This window comes from Amphiura filiformis, chromosome 6 (genome assembly GCF_039555335.1).
Source record: "Amphiura filiformis chromosome 6, Afil_fr2py, whole genome shotgun sequence".
NCBI classification, from domain to species: Eukaryota; Metazoa; Echinodermata; class Ophiuroidea; order Amphilepidida; family Amphiuridae; genus Amphiura; species Amphiura filiformis.
The window spans coordinates 61,510,854-61,537,609 of NC_092633.1; the positions used below are offsets into that span (position 1 = coordinate 61,510,854).

A 26,756-nucleotide genomic window follows, 5' to 3' on the forward strand; every position below is an offset into this window, starting at 1 on the left:
CGCTGTGTGATTGGTTGTTGATCTGCGCAGTACAGTATTTTTGGTCTGATTGACAGGACGTCATACACAAACTAGTCTTTCTCGGTCTTCAATAATAGCAATATTAGATTCACTCATTGATTGTGCCACATTATTAAATCTAGGTGATTCCCGTATTGAATCTGTTCTGATGAGTGATGCTCAATCTGTGTATTTCAAGACAGCAAAATAAGACAGAGGCACTACTTCACTCTAAGCCCGCCCCTTTGAAGGGAATGGTGGTCCTACTGTTGATTAATGTCTTCTTATTTGCTCTCCTATTTCCTTATTAAAACCATAATAGTGTTGTTTGGATGACAATATCACCATAGCAGAGCTTCTGATTCAGAGAGGAGCAGATGTGAACATCCAGGATGATGACTGGTGGACACCGCTACATGCAGCTAGTGCTTGCGAAGTCATGGAAATAGTGCAACTACTTCTTAATGTAAGTTCCCTGCAGCTGCATTTGAAATAACAATCTTAAAACTGCGGATTCTTTTGTCTGTGGGAAGAAGAAAAATGCCAAGTACAGTGTACTTCCTAAACAAGAAAGTTACCCCAAATTTTGCACCCAAAGCAACTTTTTGGCCCCAAATTGTGCTATATTTTGACTCATGTTTTAACAGATTGACCATAATCAGTGCTGTTTAACCCTTACATGTTTAATGTGAGTTCTTAGATACATAACACATAAATGTCCCTTGTACATTATGCAGAAATATGTTAGAACCCACATCTCACAGGTGATTTTGAGGATCTTGATATTGACCATATTTGAAGAAAGAGAGAGATGGACCAGGACGAGTGTATCATTGTTGATTGTATGGTGCAGACCCAACCTTGTTAGACATAGGTGGGAATTTGGCAATAATATATCATTGTTGATTGTATTTCCAGAATGGTGCAGACCCTACCGTGTTAGACATAGATGGGAATTTGGCAATAGATCACACACCTGCTGACAGTGAAACAAGACATGTGTTAGAACGACATCTGCAACAAAATGGTAAACTTGCAAATTTATATCATATTGTTCGTAATAAAAGCCCCCTTTTTCAAAAATGGCATTTATTAGATAGAATCAAATGTTTGATGAAAAATTACGATATACGCTTACCACAACATTGGTCTGACATCGCCAGACGTCAAAATAGCCCAAATCGTAAATCTCAATAAAGTTCATTATCTTCACCACAATGAAACCTCCTTGAGAGATGAAAAGGTGGTCTATTCTTGTCAAAAAGCTTGGCCCACTGGTAACAAAAAGTTAGAGTTAAAAAACAATCCTTAAAATAAACTCTAAACTTGAACCTTTCTTTATAAAGCTTTGTTGAGTTTATAAATTTCATGCACTTTTCCTTAATACACTGTTGTCAACAGGTCTAGATGAGGCAAATCTGAGGAATTTAAAGCGTCGAGATGCTCTACGGATGTTAGCAGATGTGAAAGATTTCTTGTTGACAGGTGGCGATATTAATACCAGCAATGATAACGGAACTACACTGGTAGGTGGCATGAAATGAATCAATCACTTCACGTCCTGTGCATATCACATCCTTCTGCCTAGTCCGACGAGTAGGACTCGTTTAATATATATTTTAAACATCATGTTATTTTGTAAATATTCTGTAAAAATGTTGTAAATATCGTTGTATGAGGGCCTGCTTGGAAAGCAGTGCTTGCCACTGAAGTAGTTTAAATCCCTCAATAAAGATTTCACAAATCAAAACCTGGATTTTTTTTCTTAGTTACCAACTATACTCTAATTCTGATCGCTCAAGAAAGATTAACCACAAAAATCCACTAAACGCCCCTCCCGAACTTTTTGGGCGGCGCGGTCACTGGACTTTCCCGATTCGTCTTTGCGCCATGTGAGATAGTGATCATAGTGTGAAATGTGTATAGTCTGGTAACTTAGAAAAAAAAGGTCCTACTCGTCGGACTACTTCTGCCATGGGTTCTGGTGGGGGATTGAATCAGTATGTATGTTTTATCATCACATGGATGGAAGAAGGTCCTTAATGACGTATTTTGCCGAATTAAGTTTTTGATGTATTATAAGGTATATTGCTGATAGCAATCGATAGGCATATTGATTCCATACTATAAGGTCCAAAATTTGCAATTGTGGATGACAAACTTGACAGCTTTTGACCCCTTTTCATTCCCAGCATGCATCACATTTGCCTATCCATCGCTATCAGCAATATACCTTATGAAAGATTAAATGAATATATACTTTTTAAGCCATTTGAAAGTCTAGAGCATAATTATATAGTAATAAGGAAAATAATGTCCAAAAAGGATCATAAGGCCTTAAAACCAGATTAAAGGATAGCTTTATTGGCAGATATGATCTTGTAGTTACGAACAAAATGGTCTTAACTTAAATACAAGACTGTCCTCTATGCATGTACTATGTCATTTTCAGCACAAACAAACATGGACATTTTCAAGTAGGTATAAACAGGAAGTTGCAGAGTATTTATAACAGAATTTCCAGTGTCAACTGCTGTTCTTAAGCAAGTATTTTGAAGATGTTGAAAGCTTAGTGGTGTCAATTGATTTCATTCAAGAAGGTCAGAATTGGTAGATACAACCTTCTACCATATATATTAAATGTGGCTTACACTTAAAGTCCCATTCAGTGATCTCAGCGAAAGTATAAAAAATTAAAAATGTTTATAAATTGCTTAAAAGTGAAGGATAAGTCATCCAAATTGTCATTTGGTTTTTTGAAATGAAAAATTCGGCAAAAAAACGGAAGAAAACAACAGTATTGGGGAAGTTGGAAGCGCTCAAATACATGTACCGTAGCTAATTTATATACTGTCAGTGTATAAATTACGGATTCATGTAAATGACTTATTTTGTCTGTAAAAATACAGGGCTTTTGGCTGAACAAGCAGGTTATGTTAGCACATCTATGACAATGACAAAGGAACCAAAATCTGAATGTTGATGATTTTTACGATCATCAGGATGAGCAAATCACTGAATGGTCCTTTAAAAGGCCAAAATATCTTAGGGGACAAAAGCAACCATGTTCTATGGGCCCATTGACCCAGATTTTTTGTATTTTTTCTGTATGCATGTAAAATTAGCCGATTTGTAGCAAAAATGTGAGTGGCATTGGAACAAAATTGTTTTTACAGATTTTTATGGTTTTTATGGTGATTTGCAAAAAAAAAACACCAAAAGAAAAACACAAAACATGCACAAAAAACAAACTTTTTCTTAAAAAAGAAAAAAAAAGAACAACACAAAACATGCACAAAAAAGAAACTTTTTCTTAGTCTAATCTCAAAATTCTATGGCACCTAAAATGAAAAGAATATACTTTGGTTGGTTAGTGAAACAGTTACAAACCTAAATGAAAAGAATATACTTTGGTTGGTTAGTGAAACAGTTACAAACCTATTTAAATATAGGTTTTGAATACAAATACACCTAGCTTACACAGAATGTGTTCGCTTTCATAGAAGTGTCATGATATAAATCATGTTACTCTCAAATGACTTTCAAACATTTCTATTGAATTTGACATTGTTATTTCCGTCTTAATTTCCCTGTTAGCAATAAAATGTTGTGACTGACTTGTGCGTCTACACATTCGAGGGGTAAATAGTTGAACCAAAAAGTACAAGAGACCAATGTGACCCCCCACACCCACACACACCCCTACAGATTTTCACCGCCAAATGCGGACTCTGTCCTGGACCATTGTAGGCTGATATGTTTTTTTAAATTTTGACCACCGTACCAGGGAAGTTGGGAGATTTTTGCACAAATTATGCACAATATTTTTATGACATTTAACATATAAACCAGGGACTGATTTTTATATCATCAATTATGTATTTTTCTCTGCTGTTTTTGTGTGTCACAAATGGTTCAGTTGGTACCTGGGACACATCAGCAAATTGTGTAAAAAGTTTGTTTTGTGTATTTGGCATTCCTCCAAATTGAATGACATTGAATGAGGGTTTTGTATTACAAGAAGGAAGGAAGTTATCTAATTCTACCAGTAAGTCAGGTCTTTTCCCAATCATTAGTATGCTTCTATATAGTTCTACCACATGACAACCTTTACTTCGGTAACATTGCAATATTCAAAACTTTGGTCTTTGTCTCTCTTGTATTTGATACTAGATTGTAGATAAAACTATAAAACTGATATTATGATGGAAAGGAGGTAAATTCATAATTTCAGACAGCCATCGCCGAATCTTTTTTTTTCCTGCTCCTAAATGTTTGGTGTTTTTGTTTTTGTTTGTTTTTCTTGATGATTCTATAGTTCAGGTCTTCTGTAATATTTTCAATATACATTAACACAAGCAACTGTAGTACACAGCATGCACATATCCAGGGGTGCTTTGGTGGCTGCAGCACCCCGGGGTATGAATCGCAACAAAAGGAGAGAGAGAGAGAGAGAAAGAAAAAATTATGCCCCAAATTGTGTGAATTGAAATCAGAAATGCAAAATTTCCCTAGGCTCTGGCTCCTTGCAACCCCCGCCAGGGGGCATTGCCATCCGGACTCCTGCCAGGGAGCCAGCCCCCTGGACTTCCGTTTTGGTCACTAACTTTAAAGCACCCCGGATGGAAGCAGTCCTGGATCCGCCGGTGATACCCAGTTGTGTGTGTTAGGCTGAATTTAAAAACAAAAGTAAAGAGATATATGCCAACTTGGGTTTAGTGTGTCTTGGTCTATTAATAGTTATCACCATCTGAAAACACAAATCTAGTGTTATGAATGAATCATGCTACTATTAGGTTGTAAATGTAATTGATGCCAAATTATGTCATGTACAGCCTTATAATTGATATGATATGTATTAGGCTTATAGTATTAGCTCTTAAACCAAAGTTAACAGGTGTGCCAAGTTTTGAAGTGGAAACTAGTCTTAAAATAAACCCAAATAATTGTAAACAGTAGTTGCAGTGGAGAAGCTAGCCTACAGCAGTTGCTGTGATGACTTTATCATGTTGTACTCTTGTGTCCAACCAAGAAGAAACCTGATGCACTTGCTCATGTTTTATGATATTTTGTGCAATTTTTGGATTTCAAAATGAATTATTTTCATTATTTCATCATTTACTTGTGAGGAGGATGTCTTGATTGAATCTAATCAAAATTTAAATTATATTAAATGCAATTAAATTAATTTGTCAAAGTGCTATGAAAAGAGACACAGTTTTCTCCTTATGGGCGATTCCAGTTGAAATCCATACACCCTTTATGGAAGACATGACCTTAATTTCACACACTGGGGTATAGATTTCAAATGGAGTCACCCATTCATGTAACACTATTTGAAATTTGCACTCCCTGTGTGGGAGATTAAGGTCATGTCTTCCATAGGGGGTATATGAATTTCTACTGGAATAACCCAATGAGGTCAGGCAGAGTCTGAGTTCTACAAGGTGAAAAACAGTGAATGATTTCTATGCATGTAACTACAATTGCTGAGTGTGAATTACTGTCTAAGCTAGTGTGACTCCTTCAGATCTAATTATGTCATCAGAAAATTGACATCTAATCTCGAAGACATAGCCAAAGATAGGGTAAAGAGTGAGGTAGTGGTCCATTCTATTAATGGTAGTGTTCTATCATACTATTCATTTCAGCTTCACATAGCAGCTGCTAATAACTACAGAGATGTAGGCAAAGTTCTGCTGGACAGAGGGGCGGATATTGATCCAGTAGATGATGATGGAATGACACCACTGCATGTAGCTTCACAATTTGGTAACCTTAGGATGGTGAAATTGCTGGTGAGAAGAAATGCAAATCCTACTCTGCCAAATTATTGTGATGAAAAACCTGTCGGTAAGTGCTGAAAAAGGTGGAAAAGTAATATGTACATTAATGTTGAAGTTAAAAATAAGAAATTTGTGTTACCAAAAACACTTGTTATGCATGTTATGTTGTTGTATAATGAACATTTAAAAGTTCTCATTTTGTTATCATATCAATGGAAAACATAATTTACAACACATCCTAATGACCGTGGCTTGAAGTGTTATTGAAGTAGCCTGATGTGAAACCGCTGTGAATAACCTGTCCTAATCTGATGAACTAAGGCAAATCCAAAGTCTTGAAACAAGTTTCGGCAGAATCATACATAGAGTAAGTATTTATAAACAGTTCAATAAAATGCAATTTGTACTCATTACCTTTTCTTTCACAGATCTGTCAGCCACAGAGTTGATAGAGGAGATTCTCAAGTCTGCGGAACAAGTGTACGTCCCAAATCAGAAAGAGAGTAGCGTCTCTATCGTAGATGATGAAGAGGATTCAACATGTAGCATTGAGGAATTTGATACTACTATGTGTGTGGATACAGCAAATTTCAAAACACAGTAAGCATGCGGTGAAGTGTACCCAGGGTTGCCTAAAATAATTAGCTGATATAGAATCAATTGATACATGTGTAAATCTGTGACTTTAAAAGTAAGGACTTTCGATTTGAGAAAAATGTATAAAAAATGTTGGTGAGAGATGAACTTTTGGGATCTTTGGGTGCATTGGTGGTAGAAGCAGGGGGATGCCCCCCCCCCCAAAATTTGCAATAGAAGTAAAAGATAAATCAATAATTGCACTGTGCTTCTTCTTTTTTTGCTCAAAAAGCTGTGTTTTGGGTCAGGATAGGGTAACATTTCAAAATTTTGTGTGCGCTTTGCTCGCACTGGTCCATCAAATAATACAATGCACCTTCATTTTGGGCTAAAATAACCTTAAACTGCAAATTTTGTATGTGTTTGGAGAGCAAATGTCCAAATCTAACAAGCACAGAATATTCTATCACTCCACAGTATAGGAAATTAACTGTTCTTCCAAATTGAATGTTTTCCCGGTAAACGTAAGTTGTGTATTGATTTAATTATGATCTCATGTACAAAGTCAAAGTACAGCTGGTCAGTCAGGACTCCTCTTTAACAAGAGCAACTGGGTGAAGGCAAACACAGCTGAAATGCTTGACTGTCATCTATAAGTTTGCTTTCCTAAATAATTATTAATACCTGATCATTTTTTGGTGTCTATGACCACTCCATATATCATTGAAATAGTTGTAGAATGCATCATTCAATCTTGCCTATTAAACCTACACCATATTTCTTAATTTGTTTCAAAATAGACGAAGACATCTGTCAATCGCCAAGTCAGAGATGGTGTTTGAAGCCCAGACCAGAGTGCCCGGTGATGAGAAGAAACTTGCAGCAGCGAAGGAAGGATTCCATGGCCAAGGACTAAAAGTGGTACCAGATGATGAAATGGTTAGTATTCAGTGCCTTATATGGCAGGATTTCATGAAATACAAAAAATGGAAATAATAGACAATATATACAAGTGAATATTCATATGTAGTGGTAGATAAAATGAATAAAGAGCTAACTTCAACCAACGCTACACTATTTTTCACTCACCTGGACTAGTGAAAACGTTCCAGGTGAGCAAAAAATAGTGTAGTGTTGAAGTTAACTCTTTATTCATTCAATATACAACATATTTGATGGAATTGTATTGAAACAGGGCAATATGTAAATGTTTCTCTCTATCTCCCATCATGCACTATTCCAGGGGGTTACATACCCAAGTTTGAACATGGTGTTTGAAGTAAGAAATTCAGAAGTAGACATGAGAATATCTGCGTAAAGTACCTCCTGGATGGGGGCAATGTGGGATACAGGGAAACAGGTCAATTGTATGAGGTGTAAGTTAAAATCAGATAAATGAAGTAATTAGCAGCTTGAAATGTAATTAAAAATGAAGCTTTCTGGATGTAGTGGTCATAATGAGATTTGAATTATGTTGACCTTTGACATACAGGTCAATGTATACAAAATACTGAAGAGGTAGTACTGACAAACCTGATTGTTCAGCTCAGGATGGGATTTTGGAAATAGTAGAAATGCTACTTTACTTACTTACATCATATGTAATAATGCATGGATATTTGACTCTTAAGGGGGTACTACACCCCTGCCCAGTTTTGTGCCTATTTTTGCATGTTTCTCAAAAATTACAGGGCATTGGTGACAAGTAAGATATGTATATTATAGGGGCAAGGACTACAACTACTTCACTGGAAATTTTATTTGAGCATAGACAACAGTTGTTGAGTTACAGTCAAAAATGAGGGAAAACCACTATTTGATCAATAAATCAATAACTACTTGCCTTGAGTTGCTGAATTTCCAGTGCAGTAGTTATAGTCATTGCCCCTATAATATACATATCTTACTTGTCACCAATGCGCTATAATTTTTGAGAAAAATGCGAAAATAGGCACAAAATTGGCCAGGGGTGTAGTACCCCCTTAAATGATACTGAACCAACTTTGATTTGAAAGAATCCTCATTATTAGTAAAAACAATAATGGTAACTTCGCCAGTTGGTGAATAATCTGTTTACTCTATAATCTATGAAGATACGGAAGCCAACATGGTACCTTTTGTCACAACAATAATGAGAACTCACTTATGAACAGCATTGAAATGTTCATATGTTACTAGCAAACAGTGTTTATTACATGTTTGCACCTTGCACATCTTCTTTACACTGCCAATATGGGATGCACTGATAAAGCGATGTAAAAGAAAATGTCATGATGAGGTCAATAATGTAGTCAATAATGATGACTTACAATTACATTTCAAAATTAAATGGCTGGCATATCTTCCACAAATTCTGCTCAAATGTAGCATATGTGACACGATCTGGACCATGGGGGCCAAAGGAGGCATTATTGAAAAATACATACAATAGGCTATCATTTACTGAAAATACCAAAGGTCTAGCATACTTGGTTTTAAAGTTATGAAGTTTTTTGATGTCTATTTTCTTATGTATTTTATTGTTTTTTACTCCATATTTTTATCTTTATCTTAGTTTCAAATTTGCTGCCTTTGGCCCCCATGGACCAGATCATGTCACATATGAGGTCTTGATTGATTGATTGATTGAACATGGTCATGAAGTACTGACAGAATAAGCCAAAAGACATTATGTACCATGCATGCATCCAGAAATTGCTGAAGGTTAATGATAGCAATGTGATCTTTTCATATTACTGAAATCCAGTATTAGATTTTACTTTGAATTAACAATGTTTAACTCAATGATTACAGGATATTGATGATGATGATCTTGCTGACATGGTTAGTATTACCACAATGTATCACATCACAAATACTTTCACAGATGCATCATCATCTTCTCTTGCATTTTTTCAGTTGCATTTTTTCAAAGCTTCAAAAGCCATTTCACCCACAGCTTTGTTGTATCAAACTGGGGCCGATTTCACTGACACATACTTAAGCCATCATGTATAAGTAACTCATCATAAAGTAATGAGTACTCTGTACCAGTGTTTCAGCGAATGCATTGTAGCGTGCAATTGGTGCAGCACTTGCCAGAATTGGCATAAAATCTTCTAGGAAGAGAAAGGTGTTCAGTCCAATTTGACCAGATTTTTGGCCCAAGGGGCCCAACAACAAAATGCTTAGAGAAACAGTGCTCTGTACTTATTGTAACTTTATGATGAGTCTCTGTTATTATACAAATATTAACTGTCTATGGGCGTGATGGTCAAAATATTATCACAAGGTATGAGCCAGAAAATGGAACAATACATCTTCCACTGAGTGATTATATTTCATCCATTACACAAATTTAAGACAGTTAATATTTCTTTTATATCACTCGTACATAAATTCTGTTACATTTAAAGAGTATTTCATATTTTACAATCCAACACCAAGTTGCCGTGGCTTAATTCATTTGATCCATATTTACCTGTAAATTAATTAGCGTGTGATTCAGGTAGTGCATGCAAATCGTGCTACTGGTAGCAGTCTCTTCTCTGTATAGTACAACACCCTCGTATATTGTGTCTGACCAAGGCAAGGAGGCTTGTTACATACTGCATGGCATAAGTGTTGTTGGGATGGTAAAAAGTATCAAACAGCGCTGGTTGATGGTATCAAAATCATATGGTATCAACCAATGAACTGTGTACAAACCTCTAATACTAAACGAGGCACAATGCATATCACTGGTAATTTACCTTCCACACTCCCTGTGTAGAAGATTATGGTCATGTCTTCCATTGAATAGCCCATTGTATTGTAAATGATAATTGTAGATAAAACTGAAATTATGCTGGGAAATGGTATCTTTGGCTGGGTTGTGTGTAAACTAGCAGCACACTAAAGCAACTTTTAATGAATGGGTTGAACATTGTATTAAATGTTTTTGGGTACTTGGTTAAACCATTCTAAAGCAATGAAACTTGTTTTGGAAAAATGCTTGCTTTTGTTGGTTTGTCTGTACTTTAGAACAGCCTACACACTACATGTATTCTGCTTATTGTTTTTTCTCCAGTGCAATTAGTGAAATCAACACATAAAAGAAGCTTTATTTGCTCACCTAATCGATATCTTTAAATGTGCACTTTGAGCGAACCTTTGCATTTTGAAGCTGCACAGTGAAATGCGTACTGACGTGACTGACTGCACTTCATAAAAACCAATATAACCTAATGAAACTATTTCATGCAACATTGGGATCATCAGTTGACTATTACATCCCATTGGGCTTGGTTGATATCATGGATATAAGATTCCACATTAAGATCTTTGTAGGAATAAGTCTTTGTATATTTTATAGCTGTATTTATAACTTCATTTTCTAATGCCCTTTTCTTATAGCTTCAACCAGAGAATGGTTACTTAGTGCGTAAGGTAAAATGATAAACATAACAGGTCTGTCAGTCCCAAAGAGATTGTACCAAAGAGTACCAACTCAAAATTGCCTTGTGTGTAATGCTACAATTGAAGATCGAATTACAAAGACTACTTGGGTGTGACTTCAGGGCAAAGGCGTGGCGTGATTGGTTGCTGACCTGCGCAGTATGGCATTTTTGGTCTGGTTGACAGGACGTCATACGCAAACAAGTCTTTTTAATTCAGTCTTCAATTATATTTGATTTGCTAAATACACCATCGTGGTTTGTCACGCATGGAGGGCAATTCATAACCTCATTAATAAACGCGATGCGTGCGATCCAATTACATTTAGTTATTTGTGAAAACACGAACGCAAATCGAGGTCATTAATATCTCACAATTGACCACAAAATGCGTAATTGTTCCAATGTCGCACACAATTGACCGGCATTTGCGTGTTGTTGTGCGTTGAACAAACTGCGCACACGCTGGCTGCCGTATTTGGATTGCGCGCTACCATATTTGCACAGATTGTGATACGCACTTTTGTTATTGGTCGTCCTGTTTTAGCCTGATCGATTTTTGGAAAGGAAAGATGTAAAAATCATCTATTTTTATAAACTTTTGAGCAAAATTTTGTGTTATTTTGTAAGGTGAAGAGATTACAGTGACGGTTATGAATGAGGTTAATAACTTTGCATCGGTAATATGTCGGGCATTGTGAAAAATCTAAACATTTTGCTTTGGACCTCGGAATATCCCTCGGTACAAAAGGCAAAATGTTTAGATTTTTCACAATGCCCTTCAAATAACCGATGCGCAGTTATTAACCTCTAAATAGTGTACCTCCAGCATTGATCAGCAAGAGCCCAAAATTGATTGATGATTTACATCTTTAAGCTTCAGTGTTACAAAGCTGTGTGCACTCGGTGCTGATTGTGCATTTTTGACACATTGTGTCACATTTAGAATGCAAACAACAGCTCACTTTGAATCAAGTTTGTCAGGTGCTTTGAGAATTTATCAGGAGGTACACTATTGCCCTCCATGAGTGACACAAAAACATGGTGGAGGTGGTACTCTTTAGGTCTACCTCATTGATCAGTCCTGATATGATAATAAGGGTACTAGATTATTGAGTAATCTGTGTTGGGCCATTGACAATGGGTTAATCATTAAATTGCTTTGGAAAATGCTTGCCTTTGGTTAGGTTTTCTGTAAGCTAAGTCTGAGCAGCCTATACAAAACAACCTTAATCAGTGGGTTGAAGATTTAAGCTGAATTTATAGTCGATCGCCGAGCGATTGTGATGCACCGCTTTTAGATCGCCGATTTTGCAATGTATCTCTTGACGCTTTTGCTTTTATACTTATCACGGTGATAGCGAATGCCACAGATACATTTTTAGAACATCCAGTGCTATCAATAATTATTGCTTTGAATTCATCACCAAAAGTTAATAATTGAGAAAGGTAAATTAATTAGCAAAATAATAGATCCAGTTGGTTGTAAATGATTGATTGATGCATTCACATGTCAAGCGATATTGCTCGAAAGTTGAGATTTCTTCGCGATGTCGTTTTTGCCTCAGTGATTGGTATCGATTGATCGGCTCGAAGTGCTGAAAACGGAAGTAAACACTGAGCATGTGTGAGAATCGCTTTTCTGCAAAAGCAATTGAGTATAAATTCAGCTTTAGTTGCTTCAGAAAGTGCCTTTGTCTAGGTCATATTACCACGGATGCACAGGTGTATCAATCTGTTAAGTACTCCATCTCTTGTGACCAGCAGCAAGTCTGGTGGCTCCTGTGGTAGAAAGACCTGTCTCTGTAATGCCAGGATCCTGAAAGAATGGGTTGAAATATTAATTGCTTTGGAAAATCTTTTCTTTGCTTTGTTGTCTGTAATCTAGCAGTATACACATTAATGACTTCATGGTTTGGTTAAATAATTACTTTAGGAAAGGCTTATCTTTAGTTGGGATGCCAGTAGACTACAGCACCATATACACTGTGTAATCTTATTGGGTCAAATCACCAATTGCTTCAATTTGACTGGCCGGGTGTCAGTAAGCTAGAGCAGCTTGCCCACTTAACTACCATAATGAATTGGTTAAAAATTAAATTGCTTTGGAAAATGCTTTTCCTTGGCTGGGTTGTGTCTAACTAGAGCAGTATATATATATACTAAGCAACCTTAATGAATGGGTTAATGCTTAAACTGCTTTGGGAAATGCTTGTCTTTGGTAGGGGTGCCTGCAAACTACAGCATCTTATACACTAAGGAGCCTTAATGAATGGGTTCAAGATTTAATTGGTTGGTTGTTAACATGCTTATCTTTTGTTCATGAAAATCATGCTTATCTTTTGTTGGTTATTTGTAAAGTAGAGCAGTCAACACACTGAGCAACCATGTGGGTTAATGAACAAAAATGCTAGAGTTCTTGACACACTTAACAACTGTTATGGACATGTTAAAGCTTTAATTGCTTTAGAATATTCTGGTCTTCGTATGGGTAGACTGGAAATGAGAGCAACCTATTGGTTATCAACAAATCCACACGAATAAAGACGCCTACAAATATGCCTTCCTACCCAGAACTGTTAGAGAGTGAAATGATCTACCAAATCATTTGGTTGACATACTAGATCGCACTCAATTTAAAACCAACATAACAAAACATCTTCAAGAAATCAAGAAAGCAAACAGAGACTAATATACATGAACCGCATGCATGCGCATATCATTTGGTACAATTGACCACATGGGTTTTATATTGTCATTGTGTTATCATGTCAATAAGGTATTACATAATAACCAAAACAAATATTCAGCATTGTTGATGCTTGTGTCATTATCTCCCTAAAAAGAAGTCAGGTGTCTGATGTGATTTTGGTTAATAACCATGTAGATGTTAGTATTTCATAGTTGGTTCAATTAAGGTCCTATTTTTGCATTCAACTCCTACAATCTACATTGCCAAACAACATAGAATATTCTAATTCAGTTGGTGTGTCTTGTCAAGGATACACACAATTTCATTGGTTTTCACGTATACTTTATGACATGATAGTTGCCTTGTGTGTAATGTTATAATTGAAGACCGAATTTAAAAGACTAGTTGTGTGTGACGTCAGGACAAAGGCGTGGTGTGATTGGTTGCTGACCTGCACAGTATGGCATTTTTGGTCTGGTTGACAGGACGTCATATGCAAACAAGTCTTTTTTAATTCAGTCTTCAATTTTATTTGATTTGCTAAATACACCATCATGGTTTGTCACACATGGAGGGCAAAAGGTGTACCTCCAGCAATGATCAGCAAGAGCCCAAAATTGATTGATGAAATACATCTTTAAGCTTCAGTGTTACAAAGGTGTGTGCACTCAGCGCTTATTGTGCATTTTTGACACATTGTATCACATGCAGAAAATGTAAACAACAATGCAATTTGAATCAAAGTTTGTCAGCTGCTTGGCAAATTTATCCAGAGGTACACTAATTGTCCTCCGTGAGCGACACATAAACCTGGTGGAGTTGGTACTCTTTAGGTGTACCTCATTGATCAGTCCTGATATGATAATAAGGGTACTAGATTATTGAGTAATTGGGCCATTGACAATGGGTTAATCATTAAATTGCTTAGGAAATGCTTGCCTTTGGTTAGGTTTTCTGTAAGCTAAGTCTGTGAGCAGCCTATACAAAACAACCTTAATCAGTGGGTTGAAGATTTCAGCTGAATTTATAGTCGATCGCCAAGTGATTTTGCTCGATGCTTTTGCTTTTATACTTATCATGGTGATGGCGATTGCAGATGACAATTAAAATATTCTAAATGCCACAGATACATACATTTTTATAACATCCATTGCTATCAATAATTATTGCTTTGGATTCATCACCAAAAGTTAATAATTGAGAAAGGTAAATTAACTAGCATAATAATAGATCCAGTTGGTTGTAAATGATTGGTTGATGCATTCACATGTCAAGCGATATTGTTCGAAAGTTGTGATTTCTTCGCGATGTCGTTTTTGCCTCAGCGATTGGTATCGATTGATCGGCTTGACGCTCTGAAAACGGAAGTAAACACTGAGCATGTGTGGGAATCGTTTTCTGCAAAAGCGATTGAGTATAAATTCAGCTTTAGTTGCATCGGAAAGTGCCTTTGTCCTCTGCAAACTAGAGTGACATATACAGACTTTCTCTTGGTCATATGCACAGGTGTATCAATCTGTTAAGTACTCCATCTCTTGTGACCAGCAGCATGTCTGGTGGCTCCTGTGACCTGTGGTAGAAAGACCTGTCCTCTCTGTAATGCCAGGAGCCTGAAAGAACGGGTTTAAATATTAATTGCTTTGGAAAATCTGTTCTTTGCTTTGTTGTCTGTAAGCTAGCAGTATACACATTAATGACTTCATGGTTTGGTTAAATAATTAATAACTTTGGAAAAGGCTTATCTTTAGTTGGGATGCCAGTACACTACAGCACCATATACACTGTGTAATCGTATGGGGTCAAATCACCAATTGCTTCAATTTGACTGGCCGGGGTGTCAGTAAGCTAGAGCAGCTTGCCCACTTAACTACCATAATGAATTGGTTAAAAATTATATTGCTTTGGAAAATGCTTGTCCTTGGCTGGGTTGTGTCTAACTAGAGCAGCATATATATATACTAAGCAACCATAATGAATGGGTTAATGCTTAAACTGCTTTGGGAAATGCTTGTCTTTGGCAGGGGTGCCTGCAAACTACAGCATCTTATACACTAAGGAACCTTAATGAATGGGTATTTGTAGAGCAATCAACACACTGAGCAACCTTAATATGTGGGTTAATGAACAAAAATGACACACTTAACAACTGTTATGGACATGTTAAAGCTTTAATTGCTTTAGAATATTCTGGTCTTTGAATGGGAAGACTGGAAATGATAACCTTTTAATTAAGGTCCTATTTTTGCATTCAACTCCTACAATCTACATTGCCAAACAACATAGAATATTCTAATTCAGTTGGTGTGTCTTGTCAAGGATACACACAATTTCATTGGTTTTCACGTATACTTTATGACATGATAGTGGATAGTCATATAAGATAGTGAGCGCACCGACACGCAACTGCGGTATTCTGGATATTTCAATGATGGCACGATCAAATACACATGTGCGCATTAAGAATGCTTAGATGTTCTTAACGGTTTCGTTCATTTAAAACAACAGGGATGTACTTACAAAGGTAACTTGTTTTTTTTTTTTCTGGAAAAAAGCACTTCTACTTATAAATATTATACTTAAACTGAATAAGAATTTTAAAGAGTTTCATTTGTAGGATTGTTTCAAACGATTAATGATTTTTTGGTAGGCAAATCCAGTAAAATAGTACTCACTTTCTGAGCTTTCGATGACAGGTTATGTCATCTTGATCACAGATGTCCAGGCTCACTGCACTTCCCGCCGTGGGACTTGGTAGTCTCATTCCCACAGGTTCTTGATTGGTTTAGCAGCGAATGAGAATTGTAGTGGATGCCGGCCAGCATCCACTACTCAAAATATTGGCCAGCCCATCCATTATGACACAATATTGGATAAGCAGAAGACAAAATCCTATCTTTTATTCTCTACAGTAATGAGCTTATATAGTAAGCACAATAATTGAGATTCCTTCAATATCTTATGCTCCTGGAGTTTTAAGGAATAAATGCCATAAGTAGCACCATTTGGAGGTTAGTAAACAACTTACGCTCCTGGAGCACTACTTGTTGAAGGAATCGCAAATTGATATAATGTCACTGTGCAATGTATATAATTGAAGACAAAGATAAAAAGACTAGTTTGCGCCTGACGTCACTGTCAATCAAATTCTCTACGATCCTTGATTGGTTAATTAGCGCGTAAAAGGAAGGTCGATTTATCTGGTGCCGATAGGAGAAAAGGAATAGCAGTAAATGGTGAAAAATTGCGTACTTTTACAAGGCAAAAAGCAACTATTCTAGGCATTGTTGACATGGTGCCTTCGCAAAAGAAAGTTTCCTACTATAAATACCTAACTTTTGAGATAGTGTGTATGTTTGAAGGTGCAAAATTAACAATAAGGCGCCCGGTTTTACCGCCATGTTCAGCAACTCATATCATCACAACACTTGTAAACAAACCATGCTCGAGTTTGATTGACCGATGACATCAGACGCACACTAGTCTTTTTATCTCTGTCTTTCATTATAGTTATGTAATATAAGACGTTTTTTTTGTAAATTCATACATTCATGTGTACAAGCTGTATCAAAATGATTGATACCCATCAGTTTTCATTGATAATGGATGAGTCTGAAACATCAAAATTCAACATAAGATCCAAATAATTTGCTGATTAATAGTATATCAAGTCATAAATCATACATTCTGGACATTTTAAGAGTATCCAACATTGCATTTTGAAGAGGCTGGCTTTTTAATAAACATCAAGATTGATGGGTACCAATCATTTAAAATATTCTACTATGTCACATGACCCATCTCCATGTGACCGGTATGTGACATAGATTATGCAAATATTTGAAAATCATGTGATGTAACAGAACGTTTTATTGTGGAGGTAGATTATGCAGATATGATACAATGGGCCAGTTGAAATCTATCATCCACATAGGGAGTGTGAATTTCAAATGGAGTTACCTGAATGGGTAAATCCATTTGAAATCTACACCCCCTGTGTGGGAGATTGAGGTCATATCTTCCATAGGAGGTGTGTAGATTTCAACTGGAATAGCCCAATATTTGCATTGTGTTATGTTCAGTAATATAGATATGAATTTAATGCAGTGTTGTATGTTTTTGTTTAGGTGTATCTGCCGAACCCAAGCACTACAGATGATTTAGCCAGCATGTCTGAATTGACTGAAAACATGATTCTACAGGAACTCATGCTCAGATATAGTAAAGATGTTATCTATGTAAGTGTATCATTTGTTCCATTACGTTTCACTACCTGAAGAGAATTGATCAAAAATTGAATTCCCTCCTGAGGTTAGTATCTGTCAATGAGTTGACCACATCACCAGGCTGTCATTATAGCTAGAGGCAGTATGGCACACATGGGTCAATGAGTTACATAAAAATGACCTTGTGTGTTATTTAGTTCCCAAGATGTGAGTTTTGCCTGCGGTAATTTGTGGTTAAATGTTGATCCCTCACTACAAGAGTTATTACCGTCAATTTGGTTGAAAAGGGAGGTGAGACATGATCAAATCTCTCCAGGTCACAAAACGTAATGCATTGGTTGGTTTAGTGGGTGATTGATTGACTGATTAATTGATGATTGATTAATCATTTAGTAGATCGATGGATATATTGTTTTACAGTCTATTGAGAGAGTGATGTGACCTCTCATAGTGTTGATAATAAAGTGGCAGTGACAATGTTTAAACCAAGAAAACTGCCTCCTTTGAAGATGTTAAAATGTTTTTGCTGTTACAAGTGGCTCAAAACAGGTTCTTAAAACCTGCAAAATTTTGGTCATTCCTATGGCTAGCTGGCAGGCTAAAATTAGGATATCCAGGACAATGCCTGGTGGACCCCATAGGACTTCATCTCAATCCCATATTGAGGACTCGGTGCAACAAATCCTCATATCCAATAGCTCCCCGGGGTAAAGTTGTGTATAACTGCAATCATACTTATGAATAATATTACACAGGGGAGCTATTGGAATAGAGATTAACACAGTCATCAAAAGAAAAAGGATGAGCAAGAAGATGATAGCAGCACTACTACTCAACTGGATACCTACTGCTACCAACCCCTAAGGTACACTGCTGCCCAGCTACTTCATGTGGTACCGGGTGTGTACTCCCATCACAATCACACTTAGAGTACACACATTGGTACTGGATTGGTGCTGTGCTGGTACTCTAGAGAAGCCACAAAGTAGCTGGGCAGCAGTGTAGGCAGCAATAGGAGCCCAGTAGTGTAGATAAAATGGTAACATGAATAAGTGAATCAAAGATCAGGGTCAAGTCTGCCAACCCCATAAATCTTGTATTCTAAAAGAATATATAATAAGCCTTTTTGAAGTATGGTGGGTGCAAAAGGAGAGGGCCTTCTTTGATTTGGATAATCTTTTATCAGCTGAGAATGCATACAACAGATTACCCAAATAAAAGTGTGCCCTCTCCTTTTGTGCCTGCCATACTTCAAAAAGCCTTATTACAAGAGAGCAACAACCTTTTTCAAAAGTTTTGTACAGTATTTTCTCAAGTCTAATCTGATTTGCTATTTGTTACAACTCAATGGAGGAAGAATTCAATGTGTTAATCTGTAATCTCTTTGCAATTTATCACAGACTTAGCTGCGTCGTACGTCCATGTCATTTCCGACCTCAAAAGATTAAAGGCATTAGTGATTGTGTCCATATGAACCGCCTAATAATGTAATCTCTGGTGTGAACACAACTATGTATTTTGATGGGTTATCATCAATGTCAGGCATGAGAATTTTCAGTTTTAAAACCGAATTTCAAAATTTCTGTAACTTTATTTAATTTCAGCCTGTTTTGGTACTTTTTGCCCAATATCAGGTGCATTGTCACTTTCTTAGGAAAGTGTTGAAATCTTCAGTGATCTTGTCCATATGAACCACCTAGAAGATGTTATCTTTGGTGTGAACACAACAATGTATTTTGATGGATTATCATCAATGTCAGGCATGAGAATTTTCAGTTTTAAAACCGAATTCAGTTTTTTTAGTCAAAATTTCTGCAAATTTATTTAATTTCAGCCTGTTTTTGGTACTTTTTGCCAAATTTCTCGTGCATTTTCACTTTTGTCAGTCACATGCCTGCAATGTGCAAAGTTGGTGAAATCTTAAGTGATTTGTTTCCATATGAACCACCTAGAAGATGTAATCTCTGGTGTGATCACAACCATATTTTGTTAATGGATTATCATCAGTGTGCAAAGTTGGTGAAATCTTAAGTGATTTATGTCCATATGAACACACCTAAAGAAGTCACTGTTCAGTTTACGCTAGCTCCCCGTGGCTTGTATTCACATTCAGAGTTTAACTTATATAATCACTCCCCTGTTGATAAAAAATTGATGCAAGTGATTTGTAAACATCCTCAACAAGTTTCATACGTCATCAAATGTCTTACTTTTGTTAGGTCAATGTTAGGACAAGAGTTTGTAGTTCTAATTTTGAGCCACGAGCGTATTTATAGAGCTTTGCCTTTTTTCCTGGTTTTTCATCTGTACACAGTACTATTCTAAATCAATGTGCCAACAAGTGAATTAAAAAGCATGCTAAAAGATGCATTATAAACACTCTCCACGGTTACAAATGTATGGTCATGTTCTTGGTTGCCAATGAGATATGAAATGGAAATTAATTTATCTAATAAAACTCAAATGTATGTGTGATGTGTGTGTATGTTTATCAGAACATGTTGTAATTCTCAGGTTCTCTTAATGCTTTACCATGTGAAGGAAATCAACAAAACAGTACCTTTTGTCAGAAATATTGCTGATTTCAGTAACTTATTTGGTTATTTGAGATTAGATTTAGTTTCATGATATGGATTTCAGACTGAATAATCTCTTTAATTTGACTAGTCAGATTATATAATGCATTATTTGATGGAGTAATAGTTTAGGCAGGCTAAATACAAAACCTTTATTCTCTAGCAATTAATTTTGCAATACCATCATTAGCCTTAAACAAGGAAACAGTTAAGTTAGGTCCTGGATACCTAAAAGTGTTAGATCCCATAGTTAAATCATGGTCATTGATTTGCATGCCAAACTTTACAGTTGTCTGGAGTGTCACAACTTCAGGATCATTAGATGTGTGTCAAGTATCAATAGAAAATTTCTCACAAATCATAAAAAGTCCCAAACATGGTACTCCCTTGAAGTAAAGAGTAGATTGGCAAAATACCAAATGGGATTCCATATTCTTACAACAATTACTAAGTTCCTAAATCCACCATTGTTTTACCTATTCTTAATTTACAGACTTAGGTTGGGTTTCACATTGTTTTAACAAAAACAGAGCAATCCTTAGAAAATTGATCCACATAATTATTTGTAACATGATTCATGATGATTGTGTAAAGAACATTATTTTGTAAATTAAATCAAATACTGGAACTAAAATTTGCAACTCACTTTGCTACGTTGCGTCCGAAAGCATCGGACTTCGTCAGGCATCTGATTGAAGATGTTGTGATGACGTCAGATGTTGTGACGTCCGACGGCGAGGCACGTCTCGTCACGCCGGGTCCCATGCACGTGACAACTGCATGCCGTCTGGCGTCACAACATCTGGCGTCATCACAACATCTTCAATCAGATGACTGACGAAGTACGCTGCTTTCGGACACAACGGAGCAAAGTGAGTTGCAAATTTTAGTTCCAATATTTGATTTAATTTACAAAATAATGTTTTGAACTACTGGATGAATAATCTACACCAAGATTGTGTAAAGAAGCACTAAAGGGAAGAGGCCATACCAATTGGGTTGTTTTTTCTCATAATATTTTTATCTCTTTAATTATTTCAGACATATGTTGGTGACATCCTTATAGCAGTCAACCCATTCAAGCAGCTGCCTATCTATGCCATGCAAGTATCAGAGAAGTACAATGATCTTCACCATAAGGGTGATTTAACACCACATATCTTTGGGCTGGCAGATAAAGCCTACCAGTCCATGCTTCGAGAGGAGAAATCACAGTGCTGTATAATTAGCGGTGAAAGTGGGGCTGGGAAGACAGAGACAGGGAAATATGTTGTGCAGCATCTACTTGCTAGAGCACATAGCAGTGAGAGTCTGTTAAATGAGAAGATTCAGCAGGTAAGACTAGGAAGATTGTAGTATTTTATCTACATACTGACCAGGGTTTACTTTAACGCACAAAACATGCGTATATACGCATTCACACACTTTACAGGCCCCTTCAAATCCAAATTTCAAAGTCCAACGCATACAAAATCTTGAAAACGTACGCATTCAAATGTTACAAGATTTGAAAATAGAAACACCCAATATTGTTAAAAACGTTGTCCAAAATAACAAAATACCCCTTCAGTGGAAAAATTCACAATTAAAAGGGTCCAAAAAATGTGAAAATACCCCTTCAGCAAAATGCTTAAAGAAAACCCTGATAGTGACTAGGTACAGCTCCTATTTGAGGTAGAGATACTGGACCAGGGTAGCCAAACATGCAGTTTGAAATATCATCATGTGACTCATAAAATGACCAACATGATCTTGCTACTGTTTGGGTGACTGCAGAGCTTGAGTGGAATAATGCTAGTTTTTAATTGTTTTTCCAGTGACTTTTGATTAAAAAATGAATGATGTTTGGATGTGATTCACTGAAAATCATACAATTTCAGTTGAAATCGACTCAATTTCTGAAAGTGATTGCTGACAAGTTGAATTGTGGATGGATTTTTTAAATTTTTTTTATGACATTTCATGCATTGTGGAAAGTTCTAGGCCAAGTGACCAGCCCCACCCTAAAAAATATAGGGACGGGCCAAGAATTTCCAGGATATGGGTCATTCTTCGGTAAGGTGCATATTTCAAAATGATTTTTCTGTTAAATTTTTGTTACAGATTAAGAAAGAGATATGTCTCCAGTGTATTAAAAAAGTGTTTTGCTCAATCTTTATTAGCAGCTTGGTGTATTTTGTTGGCTTTTTTTGCAGCTAATGTCATCTCCGTCACCATCGTCATCTCCGTCACAATTGCGACGAAGTTCAATTGATACCAAAAATGTGTCGCACATTGAACATTTGTTTTTTTCCTACAGAGGAAGGGAGTATAACCAAGATTATGCAACATATCATCACATTTCCATTTGACCAGTTTTAAGATTAAAGCAGGGCATTATCTGTAGAGTGACGGAGATGATGTCAATGAATGGAAATTTTGCTGTATCATCTCCGTCATGTGACGGAAATGATTCTCTCATAGTAAAATCATCTCCGAACGTCATATCCGTCACAAAATTGTGACAGATATGACGTGATAGTATATTACGAAATGAACAAACTTACGACCCTAGTGGTAAAACTATAACATACACATGGTCAATAAAGAAGGTGAATAGAAATAAACCTACAACTGTTGTAATTTTGAAAAAAGTAAAATAAATAATGCAAACATTTTAGGTATCAGAAGTGTTTGGAGATGATGATTAATAAAGGTACCCACCCGTATGAGTGAAGAAATGGTTATAGTTTTGATGAATTTATTGTGCCAACATGAGGGGAAAATGTCTAAATGAATTTACTGCATATTGACTTGTGCTCTCTGGGTCAAATATATGACCTTACAAAATTAGTATTTTTCTCAGTCCAGGCGCTTCTAAATTTTTGTGTCGGTAGATGACGCAGACATCGGGACAGGAAATTTTAGACATATAGGGTGAAATTATTTTTACTCCTGGCTAGGAAAGATGTGTTACAATAACTTTTTCAACTTCTTCTACAAGATACAAAAAATAACTTGTCATTCCCGGTGTTTTTTACGATGCTGAAGTTATCCACTAAAAGATATCAGCATCAAATGTTTTGATGATCCCAATCAGGACATGGGGTTTTGGGGGTTGTGACACCCTGTATAAGCAATTTTCTCGAAAATAAGAACTTCTTTTAATATTTTGATGTTTTACGATATAAAAGGAACATCAATGTACTAAACAACTGCACAAAATTAAATTTGAAATCATGTTGTGTATTTTAGTTATGACTCTTGAAAGTGGCGGGACTGCAATTAGGCACCTTACCGAAGAATGACCCATATGATTCGCCACTAGAAACACTATCACAAAGGACAAAAAGGACATTGTCAACATCTAGAAATACTAGACTAATCAGTCAGTCTGCAAACATCATTACACTGCAAATGATGGAGAATGGTTTCTCTGAAATATTAGGCTCAAAATTGTTATTTGCATACACCTTTACAACCATGTAGTCAATCAAAACTTGTCTGATCACATTTTTATTAGTGAATAATAGCAAAAATAGCAAATACAGTACCTGAGTATTAAGTTAAAGGTGGGTCTAATTAAGGAATATGAGTTAAAGACTGAGTATTGCTTGTTGCTCGACAAATGGGAAGTAATGCAGTTGCGTTAAGATGTTGATATGTCTGATGTACTTCCCCTTTTGGCGCTTATGCATTAGACACATCAAGTAATATTCAACAGGGTTTTCAAATTGCATATTACAATCAAAGGAAATAGACCCAATGGGCTAGCATGGAGGAGTTGGAAGCAACAAGACAGTACCAATTATAAAAGGTGTGACTCTTCCAACCCTTTAGGTATACAAAGCTTAATATTATTTTCACTCTCTGGTAAACAATAGAGCAGGTTGTAGGGAGAGGAAATCACTAGTGGCTCAGTCCAGAGTTCCTTTTGTTTCTTTTTCCTCCATTATGATCCTCTAAATCATTGAATTGCATAATTGCATTTTCCTTGTATTTTCTTCAGATTTTGCTAATGGGCAATTACAATTAAAATCCACACTCCGTATGGAATACATGACTTGTATCACCCACATAGGGAATGTAGATTTCAAATAGAGTCACCCATTCAGGTAACCCCATCTGAAATTCACACTCCCTGTGTGGAAGAAAATGGTCATGTTTTCCATAGGGGTGTATGGATTTCAGCTGGAATAGCTACTGGAATAGCAGCTGGAACCTTGGCTTCTGTTCAGAGTAATTTTCGCTCTTCATGATCAGTAGCTACACATTGATCATTAATTTCAACACAATCCTCTAACCCATTCATTCTGTCATGCATAGCAGACAATTGTTTATTCCCTTTTTATCCAGCTGACCAAATTACTTCTGTAATGTCATTGTTCATACCATAATCTGTAGTATTGGGGCGAGGCTTGAGCTGGAAATCACTACTTAGCAACAGTTTATGTTGTGTATAGTATAGACAATGTTTTACAGAAGGGATACTATGAGGGAAATTGCAATATGAAGTAACCAGTAATGGACTATTCCAGTTGAAATCCATACACCCCTATGGAAGACATAATCATAATCTCCAACACAAAGGGTGTAGATTACAAATGGATAGCATGATAATGAAATGATATAATAAGCAATTGCAGCAGATCAACAGTGCATTGAACTGTGTTGCCCAAAGTAAACTTTATTTGGAGGAGGTGAAAATATTATAATAAAGGTGGCTCCTGAGGGCTCTTTAATAACCTTTGTTAAAATGGTACATGCTACATGGCTTTGAAGTAGGTACCTATCATATAGCCAGTGATTTGTCCATCCCAGTACACAAGTCCCATCAGTAACATCCAGAAGAAAATTCAAATGATAGTGTAATTCCATTTCTCTATGGTCACCGTCATTGTGGTCAAGGTTTGCACAATGCCAGGGACCTGGGATGTTGAAACATACAGATTCTACCTCTCCAAGAAGCTTAAATCATCACATGAAGACTTGACATATTCTTTCCAATAATGATCATGGTAATGATAATGATAATGATAATGATAATGATAATGATAATGATAATGATAATGATAATGATAATGATGAAATGATAATGATAATGGTAATAGTAGCAGCAGCACCACCACCAACAACAAAATGCCCATTTATTCCCTGAAGTAGCCATGTTCTTTGGACCCAAGCCAAATGCAAGCATTAAGCCACCTGGTTAATGGCAAGATTGATTTTCAGGAAATGGATCAGTTACCCACGCTAATCCCTGTTGATCTAGATGTACAACCCATACACCTGCTGGGGTATCGTGAGATGGAAGTGTAAATGATTAATCAAACGCAAACCAATACAAAACAGGTGACACATGTATGTCCAGGTTAATAATTCAGTTTTCTGCAGAGATATTTTAATAATTTCAATAGAAGGTTGATTTTTGTTGACGTTATTTGTAACTTGATATTGCTGTAGTCATATGTTATATTCATAGACAGGTGTGTAGCCCAGTATATATATTGGATCAATTACATCCACAACTACTAAATTTGTAATAACTTAAATCACATAAGACAAGAATTTTCATATGAAACTAGGTCATTACCTTAACAGAAAGACAATACCTACTGGTCAGCTGCATGCAATTCCACTGCACCAGCCTGTGTCCATAAGGCCTTGTTGTATAGTAGATTAGTCTTCTTGTCCTATTCCAAACAGTGGGTTCCAGTTTGATTCTGCTCTTGTCCATTATGATATGATTGACTCTAGGATCTTAAACATGCTCATCTATCAAACCACAGTTCTTTAACCTCAATATCCTTCAATATATACATATACCAGGTTTTTTTTGAGAGAGACTACATGTAAAGTCTTTGAGCTTCCAAAAACGGACTCCTTGCCCCTTTTCTTTTCATTTACTGTCCCGATTTTCTCTTTCATTTTTTTTGTCAGAGGGTCACTTTTCTCTTTCATTTGTTGTCAGAGGATACTCTTCCCCCTGGCTACGCTACAAATGTCTCCTCTAGCTAATCTCACTATTGACTCCAGAATTGTCTTTAAAATTTATTTATTTATTTTGAATAAGATATTTAACAACTTCATGTTGCAATTTATTTGCATATGTTTTGCAAATGCAAAAATGTGCAACATACTCTATTATTTTAATTTGGTCTAAACTTATATCAGGTACATTATCTATTGATGTATTTATTTTCACCTGGGAACCAAGGGAGAACAGTGCCAGTGCATTGATTGGTCACCCCAGGTTAAATAAGAATTAAATAAATAAATACATTTTACATTTATTTATATTTTATATTGTGTTGGTTAATATTTTGTGTTGCCAGATTGAAACCTCAATCCATCAAAATCCATAATTAAGGAATAACGTCAGCACTCAATCTTATCAAAACTTGCTCTTATTTGACTTATTAGCCACAAGAGCCAAACACTATCACAGTGTATTTTGTGTATGCTTGAACAGTCAAGCTGAAAGTCTTAATTCCTGAAAATGTCAAGAT

At 36.3% G+C, this 26,756-nt stretch overlaps 1 protein-coding gene across 1 annotated transcript in view; it reads left to right on the forward strand.

The window, feature by feature from the left end:
- The window catches only part of LOC140154686 (unconventional myosin-XVI-like), a 237,582-nt gene that overhangs the window by 24,097 nt on the left and 186,729 nt on the right, over positions 1-26,756 (forward strand). The window contains 8 exon segments of the mRNA XM_072177253.1: positions 323-466; positions 919-1,027; positions 1,402-1,526; positions 5,652-5,853; positions 6,215-6,386; positions 7,163-7,301; positions 17,594-17,704; positions 21,310-21,603. Coding sequence (XP_072033354.1) covers positions 323-466; positions 919-1,027; positions 1,402-1,526; positions 5,652-5,853; positions 6,215-6,386; positions 7,163-7,301; positions 17,594-17,704; positions 21,310-21,603 — 1,296 coding nt within the window.